This window comes from Pavona decussata, unplaced genomic scaffold (assembly GCF_977016875.1).
Source record: "Pavona decussata unplaced genomic scaffold, jaPavDecu1.1 SCAFFOLD_87, whole genome shotgun sequence".
NCBI classification, from domain to species: Eukaryota; Metazoa; Cnidaria; class Anthozoa; order Scleractinia; family Agariciidae; genus Pavona; species Pavona decussata.
The window spans coordinates 2,290,364-2,315,267 of NW_028145504.1; the positions used below are offsets into that span (position 1 = coordinate 2,290,364).

Here is a 24,904-nt window from a genome sequence, read left to right on the forward strand (position 1 = left end):
GCTTTGTCCGAGAATAGTTTTATCAGATGCTCTGAACATTTAACGGTTACATATTGTAACGAAAAAAAAATTGTAATAAACTCACGGGAAAATAGGTTGTTTTTTCTTTATATCAAGCGCACTGCCGTTAATTGATTTGTTTGCCATTCCGCATGTATTGTATTTCGCATAAATTATGCCATGCCTTAGGTCATGCCACATTTCAGTCCGCAAACTCTCGCCGCCTTTTACCCTCACCAGTCCTGGCGTGCGCCTGTACATGCTTTTTTAACAGCGGTTTTTCACGAGAAATTTGAGTTCCCAAATTGCGTCCTTCAAAGCTGGTGCCGTGAAGACGTGTTTGTGTGCGACACAATAGCTTAAAATAGAATTCAAACAGGCGAAATTGCAAAAAGAAACGCCTGACATTTTTGTGTTTTGCATTCAAATTTGACGATGTTATTTGCATGACAATGTCTTAAAACTCCGTCATTGAAATAACGTGACAACAACTTTTAAAATCATTGTCGATGGCGTCCTAGAAAGTTGGTGCCATGAGGACGTGTTTTGTGTGCGACACAATAGCATAAAATATAATTCAAACAGGCGAAATTGCAAAAACAAACGCCTGACATTTTCGTGTTTTGCATCTCTTAATGCATATTCAAATTTGACGATGTTGTTTGCATGACAATGTCTTAAAACTCCGTCATTGAAATAACGTGACAACAACTTTTAAAATCATTGTCGATGGCGTCCTAGAAAGCTGGTGCCGTGAGGACGTGTTTTGTGCGCGACACAATAGCACAAAATAGAATTCAAACAGGCGAAATAGCAAAAACAAACGCCTGACATTTTCGTGTTTTGCATCTCTTAATGCATATTCAAATTTGACGATGTTGTTTGCATGACAATGTCTTAACACTCAGTCATTGAAATAACGTGACAATAACTTTTAAAATCATTATCGACGTCGTCACATCAAAATCATGGCGCTTTTCTTCATGGTATTTGTCATGTTGCCTGAATATTCTCCCTGATTATTATATCTGTCGTTAGCTCTCCGCACCTTATAAAGTTAACCCACCAGCCCAAAACGTTTACAGCTTCGGAAACTGTGTTCTACAGGAGGGACTTGTGGTGGACGATTTTTCATGTAAATTCGCTCGAATAACAAGGTAACCATTTTCTATTGTTGGTGTCTGCTGTGTGTAATCTTCGCTTCAGAGTTAAAGTTCAGACCATTGGGTTTGAGTAAGAGTTAGGGTTCCGTTTTCCTGTTTTAAAATTGCCCTGAATTTCCTTAGTGTTCAGGCGATTAAAAAAATACTAGAAATGCGTGACGCGCAAAACCTCGCGAAGCTAGGGCTGGGTGGAAAGCCCTCTTTACTCGTATTGTAGCATCAAATGAGGAGATAAAAGGTTTCCGAACATAGCAAGCATGGTGTTTTCGTACTAGTTTGCGGTAGAAATCTATTTCTGACACGACGAAATGTACAACGGGTGTGCAGGGCTGTCGTGTTCGATGGATTTATTTCCCACGGAAAATCATTTTATCGCGGCCACAAAACGTGTATATATTTCTTCAATGCAATCTTTCACAAAAAAGATTTCTGGAAGAAAGGGAAAAGATTCTGCAGAGATATTTTCATCCAGTGAATATTAATGAACGTTGCAGTTGAAATTTGATCCGGCACTAAACGCAAAACTTTTCCGATGTTTTCACGGTTTGCTCCAGCATGGTTTGCCCAGCATTATCAGTTGATTTCTTTGCAACGAAAACTGAACACCTATGTTGAATTTGATTATCATAATCGATTTCATTTCAAATTAAATTTAAAATGTATACTGAATCTTTATTTCATTTTTAATTTCACTTCTGTTTTCAGAGTGAAATTGATTTTCAAACCAAAAATCAATCAAAAAGTGCAAAGCTTTCTAAAAGTCAATTTAAAATGCTAACATATTTGAGAAAAGAAAAATATTCCTAACAACTACTGAAGTAACGAAACAGAAAAACGGACCAGCCGAACGGACCAGCGTTATCATCTCACGCGGAAACGACTGGGACCTAGCCTCGTTTTCCAAGATGGCGGCAATGCATAAATGTTGAACTCCGTGGATTGCGATACTTCAATATGGCCTCAAAGAGTGAATGGAAAGAGGATAATCAGTTGGAAAATGACTTAAAGACGAACGTTAGCCAAAATCTAAAGAGATCAGAAAGTCTGAATTTTATGCCGCGAGATTTTCGCCCCAATATAAGTGGAGTCTTGCAACCCTCGACCGACGTCTTCGTCACTTTGGTATTCAGGTTACGCAAACTACTTAAACGTTGTTGTAACGATCTTGATGTTAAGCTAGCCTTTTCTTCCTTCAAGATCAGTAACATGTTTAGTGTAAAGGACCCTGTGCCTGTTGAACTTCGTTCGAATGTTGTCTACAAGTCTACTTGTGCAAGCTGTAATTCTTGCTATGTCGGCGAAACCAGCCGACACCTCTCGACACGCATTCGCAAACACCTTAACAGGGACAGGACCTCACATATCTTTCAACACCTTCAACAATCCCAGGCTTGCCCCAATTCCTGCTCTGCTAAATGTTTTAAAGTTATAGACCATGCGACCACAAAATAATATATTTTAATTGCATCATGTAATATACATCTAGTAATAAGACGTCTATGTAAACCACTCTTGTGATGGAGATCCTATTAAAAGATTGTTATTATTATAAGAAGCGTTACACATCTCCTGGGAGCAACCTTCTTTTAACAAGCAACTATACCACGTTAATTTAACTCTCTCGTTCTAATCAACATGTTCTATTGTACACTCTGTTGTTAGATTCCTAATTTATTGCACGTTTGTTGTTTATCTTTGTTCAGCATTACATTATAAATTCAAATGTAACTTCAAATTAATTCTACTTTTAACTGAAGATTGTCGTTGCACGACCGAAACATGTCTTGTAAACTCAAATGTGTCGTTATTCTTATAAAAATTGTTGCTAGTTTGCTTCTTTTCATAATTAGTCGGATATGAAAGGGTTGTGTTTCCTTACCTTCGATTCATATTTGGTTTAGTCACCAGATTATAAGAACTGTTTTTTGGTTACAGTGACTTAGAGAGTGCAAACTTCCCATAATCAGCAAATAATTTTTAACAGTTGAATTTGAGGTCACCTGTTAAAAAGTATAGCAAATCCAACCAAACACAAATTGACATACTGACATAAGTTAGCATATTTTCTCAAGGCTGTATTACTGATGCTCACAGTCCTTCACCTGTCAATTATGTAATAACCAGTGGATGGACATTCAAATATTAAAAAACCATTTCCATCAAAAATTTCCAGAGACATCATATCACAATACTTATTACAGGTGTGCTTTGTTTTATACTCGTCCATTGCAATACAGGAAAGGTTGCTGGCACAAACGTTAAGCTCCTTTGAACCTAATGATGCATCATTACCAAAAAATCTGTTGTTGCAATTTCAGGATCATATAATTTATAAGAGGAACCCTGGATATCAAGCAGCATAAGCTTCCTTTCAGATAACTGATAGCTGTGATGCACAGGGCATTGTGCCTTAGCATCAATTTCATCAAATTCCTCTTGTGGGAAGGGGATGCACAAAACCATTATTGTTTACATATTTATGAAATTCACCTTGTACAAACTCTTCAACGATAACTGGTAGCTTGTTAAACACAGAATAAAACACTTTAACATACTCAAACGTATCACCAAATTCAGGTGGTACATTTTTTGCAAATCGTTTGGTCGTGTCTTGCTACCGCATTCATTTGTACCTGCTTTCTTGTGTGATCTTCTAGTGACATACCCAGATCATCATTAATCGCCTTTGCTGCTTGCTCTTGGTACTGTTTTACCACCCATGCGGTTTGTGGAACATCTTTCCGATGGTAGTAGCACGAAATGCATCTCTAAATGCTGCATGCGCAAATCTTGTTTCTTCAATTTCGAGTGAAAGTGAACCACATTTAACCCACTTCATTTCTGCGATATCAACGCTCTCCAGATCTAACGCCGTGACATTTGTTGCTGGTGGCTTGATGAGCTTTCCAGCCTTCAGAAGGTCAGTCACTGACACTAACTTGGGAAAAACCATGGAATGCAAGGCAGGCAGATTTCCAGACGTTTTCACTGGACTTGGTACGGACCTAGTCGCCTTAGCTGGTTCAAAACAGGCCTCAAACGATGGCTGTCCTAATTTTGGGGCGACGTCAGTGGACTTTATTGGAAGAAAATAAATAAAATAGACTTTTTTTTTTACCTTTGATCTGCTCGAGCTTAGTGCAGTAAGGTCCCCTGTCAGATGCCAGAATATCGCAAGATCCCTCCGGGGCCTGATAATACTTCTCGCAAGCTTCTTTAATATTTTCAATTGTTAGCTCATCATAGTCACCAAAGGGAACGAAAGCCCGAGTATCTAAAAGTTCAAACTTTTTAAGTCTGCCTGATGTCGGTAATGTGAATACTGACATAAAGACATAAGGTTAGGTGAAAAGATACTCTAAAAATAATCTTACATTAGAATGATCTCTGTTAGCCAAATGTTATTTTGAAGGAAGGAAACTTTTGGGCAATTACATCTTCATTTATGAGCTATTGGCTTCTGAATATCCCAGATAGCCTTTTTCTGTCTCGAACGTTGCCATTTCTCAGTTTACGAATGTTAGTACATCTACTGACATATTGGAAAAAACACTTGGCGCGCGGGGATGTAATACGTAACCATGAGCGCCCAAATTCGCCAATGAAATAACGAACCTTTGAAACTCGACTCAAAATTAAACCACTTCGAACCTAAGCAATTGCGGTAAGCGTTCAGTTTGCTTTACAACTCAGGGTCTCTCTGAAGGTGTATGACTCGTGTATCGTGTTCCGTGGTGGTCGACAAAAGTGAATGAACCGTTTCACCGCAGTGGCCGCTCCATGTGGTGTCTTAAAGTTTCATCGTCATCATAATCATCATCATCATCATCATCATCATCATCATCATCATCATCATCATCATCATCATCCATCATCATCGTCATCATTTACTGGACTGGCATTGAGAGCGTAACTTTTAATGAGACCAAATTAGTCCCAGTGAATTGAATTTGCCAGTTTTACCCGACACCAGCTGAGAGGAATTTAAGGAGCATGATGAGTTGTTAATTGGGTTTAGTATTTGCCAAATTAGACCAAGAATAATGGAGTTAGTATTTCGATTGGACTTGAGGTGAAATTTTAGGCTAAGTTTTAATCGTTTTTAATTCTTATATTTTATGAAACATCATGATGATCTATGATCTTATAGTAGAATTGTTTTGTGTAACTAAGTTTGTATTATAGTTTTCTTTTTAATTTGTATAACTTGTAGATGCACGTACGTATTTCGAACGAGCTTTTGTTAGCTCTTAGACGTTACGTGTGTAAATAAATGATTGATTGATTGTTGGTTGATTGATACATACATACATACATACATACATACATACATACATACATACATACATACATACATACATACATACATACAGGATCTGTAGAATAAAGAGGTAAGAAATACTATATACAAATAAATTAATTAACTAAATAACTAGAAAGTAAAATTACTTAATCAAACCGACTGATTATTAATAAATAAATAAACATATTAATTAATGAAATAAAAAAAAAACACAAAAGTGGAGCAATTAAGTCACCAAAGAGTTTGAGACAAGGCTTCTCTTCAGGCAACGTTTGAAGTCTTGTAGTGTCGGTTTCAACTTAAGAGAAGCATCCAGTCAGTTCCAGAGTTTGGCAGTCCTGAAGTAGAAAGTTCTTTGCCCTGTGGCTGTTTTATACAAAGAAATATTTAGCATCTGGGAGTTCTTCGTTGAAATCTTTGGCTTTTTCACGAAAACGTGCACGTGGCATGTCACGTGATCTATAGCACTACTTATTATGCTTAGAAATGTTAAGGATAATTAGCCCTTTCTATCTGCCGAATTTCAGTTCAGTGTCATTCAGTTTGTTAAAGTTATCTCGAATAATCCTTTTTTCTCTTAAAAGCCGTTAACCCAGGCCTTAAACTGCTTGGGCAGTTACTAATTCTTCATAAGTCTTCATTTAATTTGGCAATCGCGTTTGCCTGTTCCTGTAGGTTGAAATTTGGTATCAATTTAATATCGTCTACGTAGCACTGGGGGAACTATATAGAGCGTTTTCATTCACGTGACTGCTCAAACAAAGTATTTGCATAAAAATAGAGTTCAATTCCCAGAGGTTTAGTTTGGGACACCAACATGGCCGCCATTTCTTTGTTTTGGGATACCAACATGGCTGCCGTGACGTCATGTGAAAACACACTATAGTGAAATGCTCGGAAGATCGTTAGTGTAGATTCTAAAAAGCAGCGGTCCGAGAATGCTTCCTTGTGGAAGTAGCATTATTCAAATCATTTGATAAAGTTACTTCATCGATTCCTCATTTCCCTACAAATGTAATAGGCCGAGATTTATGAATCTTTGATCGAACCTAATCCCGTAATGTCAGCATTAGACTGGGGTTAAGATAAACTATCTTGATGGCAGGAGACAAGTAAAACTTAAAGAAACGTGCAACACATTTAGCTTGGAAGACATGTTTCCATGGTTACTACTGCCATCATCAGTTACCAAATAGCGTGCAGTATTGTGGTTCTCGTTTGCAATTTTTCTTAGCATTTTTAATTAGTTTAATACATTTAATTTATTTCGTCATTTCTGTAGGTTCTTTTGTACCTGACGTTCGGCAATAGCAACCGCCGAAACATGTCTTCGAAACCAAAACGTGTTGTCCGTTTGCTTTAAACTCCAGCTTCAGTTAAATTTTTCATTTCAATTAAGATCTTTCATTTCTCTGTGGCGAACAAATCTCTTCCCATTACCGATAGGATCTCAGTCGGCTCTTCCCTTTTTATCGTTATCGATCGTTCTCTGAAGGATCGTGGACCATGCAGTGAAGCATGGGGCGTGTGCAATAAAGTTGCTTCAAATGTATTATCTGTTTTAGATGGATTCTCCTGAAAACGGCATGGGGGAAGACTTGGACGAGATGGACGGTGTGTATGCCAGGATCTAAATTTAAACAATTGATAATAAGTGTAAAATCCTATCTTATAACCCTTAAAGCCCTAACAGTGACCAGTATCAAATTTAAAACCATTAGTTCTATTATCGAAGTGCTGTTGTTAATGGATTGTGCATGTAAATTTATTTCAGTTTAATTTGTTAATGCTCTGAGGGCCTTTGGGGAGAACAGCGTAAGCTGACATAGTGTCCCTTATGAACAAATAAAACTTTTATTGATTTACTTGTATTCAAGGCCTGTGACAATTCTTTTATTTCGCTTTAAAAACACATTAATAATTCATAGGTCCATTGACCTATCAAATGGTCGATAAAACATCACCTGCATCACGTGCAGTGGTTTTAAAACCCTATATTAGAATGCGGTCTTTGAAGTTTTTCTCGTATGCTTATTTCCAACGTTCACAAAAGCATCACTGTTATGAACTCTCTTGACAAACGCTTTTCCAGGAATGTTCTTGAAGCCGTTGAAAAAACTCGCAGCAAGTGTTTTATCGGATCTAAAAGTTTTAAATCCCGATAAAAAACTGGTGCTCGTGTTTTAAACATTACATTATGGTCGCGGCATAGCAGGGTAGAACAATAGGGAGCTTAAGCAGCGACGACGACAACGGCAACGAAAACGTCACCTGAAAATATAACTTTATTTCATTTTGAGCTACTTCGCGATTATTTCAACTCGCTCAACTTCTACAAAAACGGCGAACTATCCAAGAACCAAATTGGTAGGAGTGGCGTTTAAGTTAAGAAAGAAAATGAAAAATTTTCACCAACGTGTTCTCCCGTTCTCCAAAAAAAACCTAGAATTTGGTCATTTCACGTTGATGTTTTGCAGAGGACGGCAAAGATCGAAATGTACCAAAATGTTAAATGCACGTGCAGATCGATCGTTTTTGCTTATTAAACCTATTGTTTTGTGGCGTTGTCGTAGTCGTCGCCGTCGTAGCTTTACTCAAGACCATCATTATTTTGAGTGGTCTACAGTAAAGCAGTAATATTTTTCGATCCCCCACCCTCAGGCAGTATTGTTTGGTTACATTTTCTAATAGTTTGACAAGGTTTATTGTAATGTTATTTTCTTTTTGAATCATGCAGTATTTTTGTTTACGCAATATTGTTTAAAAAGACTGCCAGACACCACATTGTGTTCGTGTGATGGTTTAATTCGGCAGTTGTGAGCCAATAACAGCTTTAAAATGATCAGCCCCTTTGAAATATTGCAAAATTCAGCTTGATTTGTACTGTTGTTTTCTGACTGGTAGCCCTGTTGAAGAAGTTGGAATCTGATGACTTCGATGATATAAATGAAGCTGTCTCTCCATACACTCTTGCAAGAGGCAAAACAAATGTTTTGTTCACCGCATTCAAGGTTTGTAACAAAAATACCTGGCTAGAAAAATTTAACAACCAGAAACCGAAAAGGGAGAGAGAAAGAGAGAAAGGCGGATTTGAGAAGCGCATGTTTAAATCGTCCGTAGAAGATTGCTCGCCGATTCCGCGGACCGATTTGTTGCAACGAAACCAATGGCGACTCCGATTAGTGATTTTAATTTAGATGATCGCTAAAGTTGCAGTGTTAAACACGTCGCCTATGTTCACGGTTCGCAATAGTGTCGAATGGTGGGGAGGAAAAAGATGATGAACTTGTAGTTATTGATCATTGCAACAGAAATGGCTTTAACTGTTTTGCACGTGTGCACGCGAATATTTTTTAACTGATTAAAAATAATTTCACAAATCAGCCAAAAAGTATCCCATTTTCACTATGTACTTTTGTGTGACCTCAACACATAAAATTCGAGCTAAAACTGAGCCTAGTTAATTAAGGTGCATTTGTAAATCTAATCAGACTGCGCCAATGCTCCTATCGGTGGGATTGTGCTTATAATGTAGCTCAGATTTTTCAGAGAACGGGTCGCCTGTTTTCGGCTATCTTCGAAAGATGTTTGAAAAAAAAAAGTTGAGTTGTATTATTTTTGGCTCCTTTATTCCTACAAGTCTAACATGACCTCTTTCTAATAAAGGTGAGCGGAAAACTTCAAAGCGTAGCACGCAATGAGCGACCAGATGTCGAAGAGCTGAAATCATTAGCAAATTCCGTGGAAGAGTTTACAACATGTTTGATAGATCCACTGAAGTCCCATAAACCATCAAGGGAATCGTTTGGCGAATCACTCGACACGATCATCGATGAAGCCATCCAAAACAAACAGATGAAGGTAAACACACAATAATTAAAAATAATGCATGCCTTCATTTACTGTGTGTTAAATAAGCACCCTGGGCGCTCACTTCAAATTGTTTTTAAGGTGGCCGAATACAGTTTTTTGGTGTACAGGTGTTAGAAGACGTAATTTGGAAACTATGTATTTCTGGACGCCCAAAATTGGTATGGTGTAAGACCAACTAAGAAAGAACGTATTTTCGTACGTCTTGTTGAGCTAAGTACCGTTTCCATGGCAACGCAGCGAACTATTAAACGTCCATAAATAGTAGGTTTCCTTTATTATTAGAAAATGTACTCATTAGATTTTTTCCATATTTTGTATCCAGAACAACTCACAAAACACTGACACAGTTGCACTATTTTCATGTAATTTTGACAGAGAGATCTCCTGCAAATATTAATTTTGCATTTTAATGTTTTGTGAAGATACCCTCTGTTAGATTTAGGTTTCTCTTTGTAGGCGAGTTACGCTTTTAGGGAACTATTTTCATGCCAAATTTCAGGGAATTCAAACGAGCGGTTCCTTAGAAAACAGTTCATTTCCACGAAAACAACCAGTCGCAATTTTTTGGTCAAATGCGCATGCGTAGTTTTATTTGGGTTTCATGGCAAAGATGAAAAGCATGCAAAAGGTCTTGGTGAATGTTTTTTTTTGCTCGGAAAGAAAAGAAAAAAAGTCCTGAAACGAGAAACTTAGTTATTTAGGATCAAAACTTAACTTTATTATCCATTTCATGTGAAATTGAGGGATCACTTTATCGACCCCCTTATTTGCGCACCACAACCCTAGCGCGCGCTTAATAGCATCACTAACAGAATCTGTAAAGCGCGCGCAAACTGTGTTCAGCCACCTTAAGGCAAGAGGCGCTAATATGATGGGGCCAGATGGTCATTAACATACGGCAACCCGCCCATTAAACAACGCTGCACATATAATGTTGGACGTCAAAAGGAGAAACTCTGTTAAAGAGGCTGCTCATGTTTTGGGGAAATAAAAAAAAAAAAATCCAAGATAGCGGGAATCAAGATGGTCGTCATTTTCAAATCGTGAAATAAAATGCTATTTGTTTTATAGTTTTCTCTCCTTTCCTTGCAGTTTTTGTGTCATCCAGTCGTGTACACCTTACTAGACAAGCGATGGAGAGGGAAGTTTTATGATTGGAACAAAAACGTCTGGATGAGGACTTTGTTAAAGATGTGGTGCTTACTGGAAATGGCTCTGTTTCCTTTGGTTTTCGGGATTTTATATGTCAGGGACAAGCTCCAGATCTGGATAAAGAAACGCCAAGGTTTGAAAGTCAGTTAAGGCAGCGTTATAGATACAATTCAAAGGATTACTTGTAGTTTACAAAACTCAGGCTGTTTGTTATCCGAAAGATGATTTACCTGTTGCGATTATATAGAAAAATGAATTAACTTGGGTACAAGAAGTCGGAGCAAACGGCGTTTTCACAACTAAGCTTATTATTAGATAAGCCTCTCCAGCGAAAATAGCTGATGACGACCGCATCGAACAAGATCGAATAAAAAATATAACTAATATATATTCCGTTCTCCACTTATCGTTTTCCACCATTCCAATCTTCCCGCACTTAAACCGGTCCTCCGACAATGGCATGTATTTTTTAACGCTTTCCACACCTGAAGTTGCGGCATCCTTTTGCATAATATAGGGAGATTTAGCAACGACGACGGCGACGGCAGTGAAAACATAACTATTAAAACGAATTCGCGTTCTCTTAAACGTTGGCGCGATTATCCCAACTCGATTTAAACGTCAAATGTAGGTGAAATTTTCTGGAGTTAAATTATTGGAGACCACACCCAAGTTCAGAAAGGGAAAGAAAAATTCGTCGTCGTGTGTTTACGTCCTCCATGAAACGTCCCATCAGAAAATTCACTCCCCAGTGATGCAGTGATGGTAAGGAATGTACCAAAAAGTTTAATGCTCGTGCAGAGTTATTGTTTTTGTAATTTTGACGTTCTAGTTGCCGTCGCCGTCGTCGTTGCTAAAGCTTCTTTTTGCACTGGGTGTGAGTTCGTTCAACTCAGAATAATCATCTTGACAGTTTTAACAATGATCAAATAGATAAAGGTACGGCATTTTCTGCTCCGTTTTCTGCTTTCGAAAGTTCCAAAGTAAAGTTAATTCGAACTATGAATTTTTCTCGTACTTGTGAGTTTCTCAAGTTTTATTATATATAGTGTGGCTTTCGCAATTCTTTATGGAATCCCGCATGGCTTTTAACTTTAGAATATTCTGAGACTGGTAACAAACGATACCATCTGCTACATTCTACGCCTTCTAAGCTTTACGCCTCGAACCCGGGTCATTTGGTTTATACCCTCTATCATATTTATTAGACGAAAGAGCGATAACGGACAAAAATGGTAATTTTTAACTTATTTCAGAGAGCCATGACAACAAATGACAGCTAATAACTGTTTTTAAACCAGTGCTTAGGCCTAAATAGTATAGATCAGTGCTAAATCCCGAATACGGCTGTTCCCTGCTTAAATGGAACTATGTTGTCTCAGTTCTTTCGTCTACGTCAGGGCTATCACCATTAAGAATACTCCATTGTGTAAACACCATAAGGTGTCCAGCCTTGTTTTGAAGTATCCATTCAAGGCACAACCCTTCTTATTTATGTACGTGCAGTCAGCATGTCATATTTGTTGCTCGTATAGTTGTCATTTTTGGTGTATCTAGTTCTGTTATTTTCTAATGCTAGAGCGGCCTTTGTTGGCAAGGGGAGGGGTCTTCTCGATTTCCGCACGAGAGAATACTTGCAGTTGTACTCATTTGCTTGAATTTTGAAGTAAGGGAGAAGATTTTGTAATGCGAATGGTGCATTATTCAGTGAGTTACACAGACAAACTAGAAAGGGAAATCCTAGCGAACCTAAGACCTTCGTGGGAGCTAAAGTCATTAAACTAGGTTCATGGGACAAACATCGTGCATACTGCAAAGGATTTGAATGCCAATGCGTAGCATATGCGCAATGAATAAATGTGATGTTATATCTTAAACCTGGTGAATGAATGAGAATGGTGTATTCTTTATTGAGTGACATTGGTAAACTTTGTAATGTTGTTTTTTTTTTCAAATTCTGTAGATTTCATGCTTTGCTTCATTCTTAATACCACTGGAGAAGATGGAGACAGGGCATTTGATCTGATGAAAGAGTGCATAGGTCAGGTGGTTCGAAGATGCGGAATTGACTCAGTCAATTACTGCGTTGTCAGTAGCAACCACGGAGTGCCTCTCCAACACGTTAGATTTGACAAAATATTTGAAACAGAAGAGGAGCTTGTGAAGGAAATCTCAGCAATCGAAAGACAAAGTGACCGTTTGACAACGTTAGATCAGGACCTTCATGAAACCTTGGAAGCCTTTCCTAAGCCAAACGCAAGTAAAAGGGTATGTGATGCCGGATTGTGGAATTAAATACATGTACATTTGATAACAAGGTTGACCGCTCAACTTTCATTCCGGTATGGGATAAAAGCCAGTCGATACCCTCGCCTGATGAAGACCTTTGTATAGCGGTCGAAACGTTGCAATCAACTCCAATGTATACATTCGAAAAACAAACGATTAATTTTGACCGTGAGCTATCAATTTACACCTCCTTTTGATAAACTGTTTTTATGCTACAATACAATGCAACACAGTAGACTTTACTTTGACTGGGTAGCACGTGGCAGTGATAAAACGTATGACTCTGTGGCCCTCTATAAAATAAACAAAAGATTTAAGAATATAAAACTATATAACGTACACTACAGTAGTGGGGCTAATTTCACGTTGAAGTGAAACGGTTGAAACAAAAATGCAATGGGAAATAAACAGTCATAACGACGTTTACATGGCACCGGGAGGAATTTTCCTGACAAAGAACCCGGGTGATTTGTTTTTGTACTGTTATGCAAAAGAATATAGAAGAAGACAACAACCACGAAACAACAACGAAATCTCTGTTTTTCACTCTAATGTCTCTGTGCATTTACCCACAGATTCTCTTCTTAGTTACCAACGATTCAACAAGTTTGCGCTCAGGAAAACGAAATAGATACGGAAAACTAGAAATCGATACCAAGCAACTTAAGGAGAAGAAAGGAGTGCGTATTGTTCCCGTTGCCATTGGAGACAACTCGGCTGTTGACGACTTGAAAGGAATTACAAAACTCGACAAAGTGATCTCGAGCAAAGTATACGAGATTCGATCGAAGCTCAAACACAAACTAGTACATGGTAAGTTAATTTTAGATTTATTTTTAACTGGCGTAAGTCTTGAGAGGCAACAATGGGAGTATTGGTATAGCCTAGAACCGTCATAGCTAAGATGCACGTGTCAGCTGAACATCCCTATCCAACGTCGCGTGTGCATCGCATTGGAAATGGAAATGCAGTTTAAAATTGCGCGTACCGAAAATAACGCCTGCAGGGAACATTTCCCTTTAACTGAATATTTTGCGCTTGATTTTTTTGCATGCCTGGGACATTCAGTATACCATTTATAATAGACAATGTTTGAGGGAAAGATGTCCAATAGAATTTTTTATAATTAAAAAAAAAACGCCGTTTATCGAAAACCGAAGTTTCACTGGATACTTTTTCTCATACTGCGCCAAAAGTTGCAGAGTGAGCAAGCTTTCGAAAAACGGAATACAAACGGTACGTCAGCAGTACGTCAGATAATCTGCGAAGTCTCGAATTTAGGAGTTCTTTTGTGGACCTGATATGTTACCATGGCAAACGCTGTGACGTCACAATTAGTATTACAGCGGTTACCAATAACACGCGACCTACCGTCTTCAAAAGAGTCGGATAAAGTTGCGTTTTGGTGGACGTCAATCAAAGGAAAGCCGTTGAAATTACTTTGAATTCTGACAAGATTCCAGGGTAACCCGCCAAGAAACTAAACATTTTACCTCGCTGAGAGAAGGGAGTCTTTTGAAGGCGATCGGTCGCGTGTTATTGGTAACCGCTGTAAAGAGTTGCCCGATGGTAGTGCTGTTAGGAAATCTATAGGTTACCTACACAAATTATAATTTAGAACTGATTTTTGTCATCTTTAACCGTCTCACATAATTATACTATAACAGCGTGAAACCATTTCGAGACACCTTAAAATTTATCATAGTATATGTTGCCGTGTGACACACGCCAGCGACCTTTCAGATAAGAGTGAGAGTACGAGATTGAGTTCGAGTACGACTTTCAAATTTCAAATCAGTCACATCCCCAGAACTTTCGCTCCTTCCCGTTGTTTACCAGCAGATTAGGAGACCTTAGAAACAAGATTGGTGTGACAAGGGGTTGTCTAAGCCTCGCAAACTAATTTTGAAAAGTCCTACTCGTACTCAATCTTGTACTCGTAGTCAAAACTGAAGGCCCCTGCTGACTGTGTGCTAAGCGGTCGTGTAACCCACGGGTAGCCCAAGCTCAATATCAGAGAACCATTGAATTATAAGGATTTGTATGGGAATACTGCGGATTGGTGTGAAATGGTAGAAAGTAACATTGTTTTGTCAATTAAGTCAACTTACCCTGTTTCGTCTTGTATTCTTGTCATTTACCAGCTTCTCAAGCCGATTCGAAGCGATTTCGGCGAGTTAGCGTCATTCGGGTTTCCACTGCTAAGTGTAACGAAGGGCCGAACAGCATTTCAGACATGCCCGAAGCACGAAACGAAATAAATCCGTTGAAATCATCCCTAGTGTCCCAATTCCTTCATAGAATCAAAGTAGAGATTAATACCTATCCTTCCAGCGCATTTCCGACTCAATTGAAGCCATATCGCGTTTGCTAGAAAGATTTTCTTTCAATTCAGCTCGCTTCTGAAATTTCGAACAAAGCGCGGCCAGAACGTCATGGACACATTGAACGCTCGCACAGTAAGCTGGGTAACAAAAGTTCCCTTGCTCGGGTGGTCAACGGCCAGTTGTCGAAAGGCAAACAGATTTGTTCCCGGGGTCCCCTCGTGTCCTTTTTGTCAAGACCGTCAAGGGACCATTGTTTCTTCTTCTTCTTCTTACTATTATTATTATTACTATTATTATTATTATTATTATCATTATTATTATTATTATTATTATTATTATTATTATTATTATTATTATTATTATTATTATTTCAGGGTTTTCCTCCTTTCATGCTATCATTAAGTCAACGATTTATTATTTTTCAATTTTGTCTAAGAATGAAAGTAGTAATACATTCTAGTTGGTTTATTTGATCAAAGCCAAAGCCACAGCAAACGAGTAATGTTCAGTCGTTGTGTTTCTATTGTTTCAGAGGTTTATGGCGCCGGTCTTTACGGTAAGTTAGGTTTTTTTTGCATTATTTATTTATTCATTCCTTATTCAGTGTTAAATGACCATATTCGTTGTTTCATAAAACTTGGAGAAACGTCTTGGATTCTACTTAAATTAAATCTTTACGTGAATAAGCTTTCGTGAAGTATTTTGATTTTGATCGAAATATTACGTCAGTTGAAGGTTTCACTTCTCTTGCTTAATGCAAATTATTATTTGGGTGATTTAAAAACACTGCCACTTTGGTCAAAAAAGGCCTCCAGATATGCTTTTCTGCACAAAGAAAAAAAATCGCATCTAACTCGAAGTTTTTAAGTCGACATCGGGTTCATGTTATCTGGAATACTGAGCTTGATCAAGCATTTACATTCCTTTTTCAAACTCATTAATAATTCATCAAGAGAAAACAAAGAAAATAACTACCGTGACACCGAGGTTTGGATATGTGATCCTAATTACCATAAAATTTTGCCAACTTTAGCCTTGAATTTCTCCAAGAATTATTGCTCATTTGAGAAGCCATATCAAACACTCGAAAGTGTGTTTCATCAGATATCCAAACACCTCGAAGTCGTTTAAAAAAACTCGGCTGCGCCTCGTTTTTTCAACCTACTTCTCAGTGTTTGGACACGCTTTCTCGTGTTTGATATATCATGTCAAAAATGTTTTCAGTAAAAGAAAAAACTTGCTCTTTATTCGAAAATTTATAAGTCGACGTCAGGTTCATAGACCATGACCCCAAACTGTTCAATTAGCTCTATCTCGTTCTAAAACTCATTAATAATTCATAAGTTTGATAGCCAATAAAAAATGGCCAAATTCGTCACGTCCATGAGTTTTGATACCCAATGAAAACACAGATGAAAACCACACGTGCTTTGGATCACATATCAAAACCACGCGTGGTTCATCTGTCTTCTCATTGGACATCAAGATTCATGGATCAAAACAAAACAAATTGAACTCGACGTTTGCAAACTCACACCTTGCCGCGCACTATCCTTCATCTCGGCATCAAGACAACGACGAAAAATAGCAAATCTGCAATAAAATATAGAAAGTTTAAAAAAAAGTCAATCTATATTCTAACTGTAATCTTCGATGAAAAGAGAATCTTGCATTGAACATAAATTCTATATCCTCTCTTACCTTTTATCCGAAGAATCTAAAGGATTTTTATGCTTCGCTTCCCACAGTTTCATCTAAATGCCTTCGGATGCCACAGATAATTCCATAAACGATCCTTGCTGGATACACCTTCCCTTCACTATTCGCAACCTCCTGGGAAAATTACTCAGCCAGTAGTTTAAAGCGTTGGCATCAATATTTGCCAAATCTGTACTCAACGACTGAACTTTGGACAATCTCCATAATCTTTAAAACCCCCACCAGCATCAAGTTCAGGAACTTTAACGTTTCTACTTATCTGCCATTCGCGAAAAATTTTATTCCCCCATTTGGTTTTGTAGGCAGTTGACTTAGGAATGCTCCCTTGTAGCAACTTTGATTCCTCCTCCCCAGTTTTTGGAAAACGAAAACGGCTTTCGGTATTCGCTGCAAAAGACTCTGCTATCTTCATCACCACATGACTTACAGCGAACAACAACAAAATTCCCACATTTTGATTATTATTGATATACAAAATCTCATGGGAAATTAAAGTACTGAAACAATACCCCCTAATTACTAAAGAAGTGTGAATAGTTTTAGAAGCCAAATCCAAAATTCGTGCGTCGTGTTTGACCGGGGTCTCCAGACACCTCGAAACAATAAAAGCACTTGGCCTACGGCCTCGTGCTTTCATTTGTCTCTCCGTGTCTGGAACCCCGGTCAAACACTCGCACTCGTTTTTGATTTATTACATAAAACATCTAAGCGGAGAAGAGTGCGTCGGCTTAATAAGCATTTATGGCTCTCTTGTTTATTTTTATTTAATGCCATTTACCGAGTTAAAATTTGACAACCACGTTTTTATTTGAATTGCTTTACAGACCTTTACCATGATTACTTCACCACGCCATACTTTGTGTTTGCAAGGGACACGCTGAGTTATTTCCTTTTGCTGGGCCTTCATTTCATCATTTGCCTATCACAATCAGTCGTCAAATTCTCTGTGACAGAAGTAGCTATTCTTGTCTTTTTTATTGGCCGCTTTGTTGTAGAGCTCGATCAGTGTCTCAAAAGTTTGCCAACAGAGACGTCATCTAACACGGAGGACGGATCAACGACAGGAGAAAATTTCAGGTTCAAGTCGGTAAAGTCGATTGCATTGCGAATACAAACTGCTTACCTGAGGTGAGTTCATCTCCATAAAATAAGAAGCCGGACTGAAGCCGGACTCAGCGTCTTTAAATGACTGAGAAGAAAGTGCTGCCTTTGTAATAACATCTGCAAATGGTTAGACTTTCTAGTCTTCTCGGATAAGAACGATAAACCATAGGCCTCGTCTCACGACCCTTGTCAGTACCCTTGTCAGTAAATAACTCTGGGGGACGTTAGAGAACACACGCACTGTTCGCAAAGAGTAGGGGACGTAGTTCCCGGTGTTGTGGTCTGGGCTTTGTGTGTATATTCTCATGGCTGGGTAGTTAAAGTGCACCTAACCCCAAAATATTTTTTCTCTTAAATAAATCTTTACACCTGTTCGAAACATATTGCGCTATTTAGCGCCTTTTTGTAACCAAATCTTGACTTTTTATAGGCTGTAAAAGTTACGAAATCTAGCCATCATCTGTCCCATGACCGAGCTAGTAAGGGGCATGGGTCTATTCCTGAATTTACGTCACAAACTGATTTGCATTGTATTAAGTCTTTGTGAAAATGCATGCAAAGCAGTTTGTGACGTAAATTCAGGAATAGACCCATGCCCCTTACTAGCTCGGTCATGGGACAGATGATGGCTAGATTTCGTAACTTTTACAGCCTATAAAAAGCCAACATTTGGTTGAAAAAAGGCGCAAAAAGGCTCAATGTGTTTAGAACAGGTGCAAAGATTTATTTAAGCGAAAAAAAAATTTTGGGGTTAGGAGCACTTTAAATGCCTGGAGATATTAGCTGCATAAGCTACTCCTAAATCCGAAGGTAAATAAAGATATGATGATGATGATGATGATGATGAAGATGATGAGACATAAACCTTACCCAGTGAGCGACTGTTTCAAAGGGACTAATCTTATATTTTCATACTCCAATTTTATTACGTCTTTTACCGTACCCAGATTCGCAATTAGCCAATCAGAAGCCTAGTCTTCTGTCCTGATATCCTACGATATCAAGCTACTGACCTGAAATCGCAAGATATCACGGTCACTTTCAAGTAAAGTAAGGTTACCGTACGATAAACTGAAAAGAGGTTTTAACAATAATACAGAAACTTCGCAATTTAAGATTTAGCTGGTGTCTTTTGGTCGTAAAAAAAAAATAAATAAAAACTTTCCCGCCAAAACTAAACTGAAGGGCGCTGGTCAACTGCGCGATGATATGTTTGCCGACAAGTGCTGAAACATTCAGACTTAAGACAAAGTTGAACAAACGAAACCTAATGGATTGTGCATGGTCTGCTGTTTGGCGACAAGTACTGAAACATTCAGACTTAAGGACGGTGCCTATTATCGTTACTGCGCATACGTTCGGTGCATCTCGAGATACCCGGGTTTCCTCTTGGTCGTGCCTGCTAATACAGGGATATTTTTGCGCGGTTTAAACTATACGGAGAAAATAGAACTTGGCAAATGCTTTTGGTATCTCGAAAGAAAATTGGGGGTAACCATGCATTTTTCGGAGATAATTAAGCTTCAATTTAGGAAAAAATCCCATACATTGTGTTATATTTTGCCGCTTATTAGAGATATTATTGCTTAATTATCTCTGAAAAATGCGTGGTTACCCCCAATTTTCGTTTTGAAATCCTATAGGCCTTGATAAGGTCTGCTTTTCTCGCACAGTCATAAACCGCACAAAAATACTTCGGTATAACTAGGCACCGCCCTTAAAACAAAGTTGAGCAAACGAAACCTAATGGATTGTGCATGGTCTGCTGTGTAGTGTAGTTGAAATCGTATATCAGGTTTGTTACCTGATTATTCGTTGCGGACCTATTGCAGCGATGGAGCGAAATCTTTCTACGATAACATGGAGACTAGACTCGAATGGGCACTGTCACGGCGATTTCTCTGTGTTTTGCTCAAAACGATTGAAACATTATAATTTAACTTTTCTCTGACGTCAAGTTGGTCTTAGAACACCGAGTTATCTCTCTTGAGAAGGACAAACTATAATTAGTTTTTGTATCGATTTCTCCGAAATACACATATAATTTACACTAGTTTCCAAAGAAAATTTACACTAGTTTTTGTGTTTTTAACAAAACTTAAACATTCCACTGATTCTATGTTTTGTTTTGTTTTGACAGCGATCTTTGGAATCGGATGGACTTGGTCAATCTCATCGTCTTCTTTGTCACCTTTACACTACGCATGGTCACTTGGGCAATTCATTACCCCGTGATTGGGAATCGTTGGCTGGTGATTGCCCAATATCTCTATGCCCTTAACGCTGGCATCTTGACTTTGAGGGTGTTAGGTAATCTTCTGGAAACAAACAAGGAGACTGGTACTACCCATATAGCGCTTGTCCGCATTGTTGAAGATGTGGCAGTAATATTTGTCCAATTTGTTGTGGCGATATTAGCATTCTCTTTGGCAATGGCGAAAGTGTTAGTGGCTGAATTTTCGTTTGTTGGTGGCGACCAAGCAGTTTCACGAGGAAAAGGGTTCGTTTTATTTTCTGTAAGCCTTACCTTAGTTATAAATCTATCTGGACGTCTTTTCCTCCGTCCATCCATTTATTTCTTAATGTCCACTGTCTTAATTGCTGAATTCTTTTTAGCTAAAAGAAACCACCAATCTCATAAATACGCTATAATTTTTGCTGTTTTTTTTCTTTCAAGGATTTGTAGCGGAAATGGTTTCTCTTGGTAAGACGTCCTATTTGTTTAAGTTCCTGTTTTAGTCATTGCGTTATTAACCAGAAATAGTGGCTGCACTATAACACCTTATTTTAATTTTAACTTTCAACACACTCGATTGTTGTTTGGACAACTTGTTAGGTGGGAGAAAAATTATTTACGATGAACTTTTTCTTAAATTCTGACCAGGAAAATGGACACGAATATTTGACCTTAATTTGCCGGCATTTGTTTTACGTGACGCCATTGCCTGCGGTATTGAAAATCGGGAAGTTGCCTACTGCGACAAATATTCTTTTGTAAATACGGTGGTATTCTAGAAAAAAAAGTAGCTTGTTTATCTTTCTTCTTTTTGCATTTTCAGTTGGATTAAAATTGTCCAGCACTTAGCCTGGACAATTCTTGGTATGCCAGATTTGGAGCCTTTTTCCCTCCGCGAATCTCCATCGGACTACATTGTGGAAATAATGTACGCTTTATTCATTCTATCAGCGGTGATCCTACTTGTCAATATGATGATTGCAGTTCTTTCTTGCACCTACGAGCGAGTAGAGGTATTATAAATTAAAATCTACTAGCCAATGCAACGTGTTACAAAAATAACTATGGTCCTGTCAACTCAACGAATTATCTTATCCCACCCATAGCTGTCGCTTACCCTGCAAAAAAAAAAAAGGTTTATTTAAAACAACGTGATTGTGACGAAGCTGGTGTTTTTTGGCCAAAACGTTGCATTGAGAATGGGCTAAGCGTTTATTATCGATATGCGCTTAAGGTTCACCCTTACTTTACACTCTGAGAACCCCGCCTGCATTTGAGAGGTACCGAGCCCCAGAACGTAACTATTGCGATTCCCACATATATGTAAGAAATGGGGAGTTAAACCACTAAAATTAATGTAAAGTGCCCCTAACCCTTCAATTTGTTTTCTTTTGGTAGATTTCCATATCTTTCAAGAACTCATTTTCGAAAAATTTTTCGAGAAATATTGAATCCTATTTTTTTTACTAGCGCTAGATTTGAAGGCAGTCTTGTCGATATTTTCACCTACCGTTTGCATTAGTCCCCCACTCGGCCAAATGTGTCCAAATATGGAGCGTGACGTAAGAAAAGGACAGCGTACAAAAATATCCGAAGATTCGCGGTAATGCTTCAATTGTAAACTGAGAAAATGGTTGAAAAAGGTGTGGTTTTTAGATGCAGCAACTCTCGAAATGTAAAGGATTTCAAGGATCCATACTTTCAATGCTTCGTGCTTTGGAACGGTGTCTTTTTCTTACGTCACAGCTAAGAAAGTGTCAAATGTCGGACGCTTCTCATTGGCTCGTTCCTAATAAGCCCACGAGACAAAAATTTGTCCAGCTGGGCTTAAAGCATGCAAAAATTTAAAAATTTCAGTAACATTTAGCGCTTGTAAAAAAAAAAAAAAAAAGGATTCAATATTTCTGAAAATGTTTTTCGAAAATGAGTTCTTCACAGATATGGAAATCTACCAAAAGAAAACAAATTGAAGGGTTAGGGGCACTTTACAAGGAAACCTGTTGTGCAGTCCACGCCCTTACAACGAAACAGACCTGACCTGACCTGGTAAGCTGATGGCGACTTAATTAGTTATCTTCTTCCTACCACAAAAAAAAACCCTAAATAAATAATTAAATAAATAACAGTGCGGGGATGTTTTATCTTTTAAAGAACAATTCCCTGAGAGAGTGGTCACTGAGAAAGGCTATTTTGATAAGAACTTACAGCAAATACGATCCAATTCCGGTGCCGTGGAACTTGTTTTTCAAGTTTGCTATGCTATTGCTTCGGTTCTTCAAAGCCTGTCGCTTCAGATGCGGACGTCGAGAATCATACAGTTTAACAACTGAAACCGATAGTACATCTGAACAGGAGGTTGCCAGGCAACAAAAGGTAAAAACATTTGATCTGCCCATTTAAAAATTATTCCATGAACGGGAGTTGGAGATGAAAGGATAGATAGCCAAAGAGTTGCCTAGCACTTAGGGGGCTGTAATCATCCCAAATCCAACAAGTGCGAATGGAATAATCGTCTTATTGAAAACAACCAAGAAATATTGCTAGATGTTGCTGATTTGATTTTGCAAGAACGATCACATGACGATTTAATGGCCGCTATTTCTCCACTATTGTACAATTATGCTTGATGCTCGTGGCATGACCAATCAAAACTCTGGACTGATTACATTATCCAATGATCTAGCTTTTAGTAAAATGTTGATCTAGAAGCCCTGACCTATTAGTGTAGTATTAATCGCCGGGAGCAGTCACCGTAGGAAGTAAATGGAGGAAAAGTAAAATAAATCGGCTTAGGAGAGAAATCGAGGCGTTTTTGACGTGGAAAATCATATTTGGCAGTTGACTGTAAATCAGATCGCAGTGTGATCGAGGCAAAAGTTAATATTGATTCTCCCCTTAACCGTTAGGGGCGAAACTACGCTTTAACCCTGTAGTGTGACTACAACCATAAGTGCAGCAAGATCTTCGGGTAAACCAAGCAAACATTTTCTGTAATCCTTCTTTGTTTTATTTGTTTACTTCCTAGTTGGATCGTGTGCTTGATAACCTGAAATCAGCGTATTTTGCAACATATGGAACCTCCTTCCCGTTAACAGGTAATAAATGTAAATTATTGACTGTTACTTTCAGTAAGGGTCTCTTTCCACACAGATGCAGCATACAAAACCTTCGAAATGAAATAGCATATGCAACATTCGGTAACTGATGTTCGCAGTTATGGTCACCTCGCCTGATTGTAAGGCTTACCCAATAAATAAGAAAATATATTAACTTGATATTCCACTTCTACTTGTAATGTTCATTAATGACATGTGTCCTATTATTTCCCGTTGTAAAACATGTAGAGGCTAATACAGTAAATATTTAACAATTATTCCACGAGCGTGCGTTGGATATGAGATGATAGATAGCCAAAGAGGCGCGTAGCGCCGAGTTGGCTATAATCATCTCATATCCAACAAGCATGAGTGGAATAATTGTTTTATTTAAGACAATCAAGAAATATTGCTAGATTTTGCCCATTTCGCTTTAAAGAACAATTAAAAATCAATTTAATGGTCGCCATTTCTCGGGCACGGTATAATGGCTCATATACCATGGCCGCTAAGCCAATCGAATCCCTGGAATTGCATTATACAATGATCTAGTTTTTAATAACACAATTTATACAATGAACAGTGTAAAACGCGGAAAGGAAAACTGACCGATAAAAAATTGGACAAAGACCGTCGAGAGTGACCTCAACCAGGATAAGAAGGCTAGGACTTTGTTGTGACGTGAAAAGGAAGCAAATATTTGTCGAAATATATCGCCGATAGAAATCCGGTAATGGTGAGTAATCGATTACAAATCGCAGTGAAGGATTTCCTTCTGGAATAAAGGTTGGTTTTGAATATATTATAAGTGAAATTCGATCGGATTATACTCTAATTTAGAAGATCATAATTGCAGGTGTGTAGTAGTCTAAAACTGAGTTTGCTGGAAAGTTTTTGACTCAGTTCAGCCAACGCGATTCTCGCTCACGAAATGTGTTGAAATGTCTTGGGTATTGTATAAAAGAAATAGATTCCAGTTCTGTACTCTGATAACGCACAGAGGACGTCAAAACGTGGTGAGAGCATCAGTCACGCTGCTTGCCGTACTTCTTTGTTCTCACCACGTTTTGACGTCATCTGTGTGTTATCAGAGTACAGACGCACAGCAAAATAGAATCTATTTGTTAATATAAGATAATATTACACTCCTACTCGTAGCTTTTTAAAATTGCATGATTCCTTTTTGTGCGTCACTATATGCTGGTGCGAGGGAATAGAGGAGAAGGAGGGGGGTGGGTGGGATTTAAATTGACTGGCAAGAGATTCATGCCTCGGGTAACAAAACGTCAGAGCTCTTAAAAGATCAAAATTAAGTCATTTAATTGTGATCAAGTAGTACTAATCATTTGTTATGGTTTTCAGACATCAGCCACATGTTAATAGAGACCCGCAGAAATGGGGAGATGTGCAACCAAATTGCCAGGAAAGTATTTTACGATCAATCTCAGAGTACTAAAGTGGCTCCTGTTGGGCCAGATGTAAGTACACCAGGATTGAAATTATTTTGTTCTTCTTTTAACCCAAAGAGTTAACGAAGAGAAGTGTAGTTATTATACATAATAATGATAATGATAATGATAATGATAATGATAATGATAATGATAATGATAACCAAATGGAAGCTATCCCGCTTATTTTAGTAC

The 24,904-nt window shown here is 38.2% G+C and overlaps 1 protein-coding gene and 1 pseudogene across 3 annotated transcripts in view; one reads left to right on the top strand and one right to left on the bottom strand.

Moving 5' to 3' along the window:
- The first annotated feature begins 998 nt into the window (after positions 1–998).
- Positions 999–24,904, top strand: part of LOC146474745 (uncharacterized) — a 77,258-nt gene continuing 53,352 nt past the window's right edge. Inside the window, exons 1-15 of one of the 3 annotated variants that reach the window (XM_085116459.1) lie at positions 999–1,157; positions 7,032–7,080; positions 8,371–8,477; positions 9,133–9,327; positions 10,432–10,624; positions 12,455–12,759; positions 13,356–13,593; positions 15,640–15,663; positions 17,651–17,954; positions 20,071–20,430; positions 20,608–20,634; positions 20,990–21,179; positions 22,318–22,539; positions 23,192–23,261; positions 24,624–24,739. In XM_085116459.1, the coding sequence (XP_084972585.1) occupies positions 7,032–7,080; positions 8,371–8,477; positions 9,133–9,327; positions 10,432–10,624; positions 12,455–12,759; positions 13,356–13,593; positions 15,640–15,663; positions 17,651–17,954; positions 20,071–20,430; positions 20,608–20,634; positions 20,990–21,179; positions 22,318–22,539; positions 23,192–23,261; positions 24,624–24,739 (2,400 nt within the window). In that variant the 5' untranslated portion in view covers positions 999–1,157. The remainder of the gene's footprint in view (positions 1,158–7,031; positions 7,081–8,370; positions 8,478–9,132; positions 9,328–10,431; positions 10,625–12,454; positions 12,760–13,355; positions 13,594–15,639; positions 15,664–17,650; positions 17,955–20,070; positions 20,431–20,607; positions 20,635–20,989; positions 21,180–22,317; positions 22,540–23,191; positions 23,262–24,623; positions 24,740–24,904) is intronic. The other 2 variants (XM_085116457.1, XM_085116458.1) reach the window with 2 other exon arrangements.
- LOC146474746 (uncharacterized) lies at positions 16,805–17,530 on the bottom strand (annotated as a pseudogene).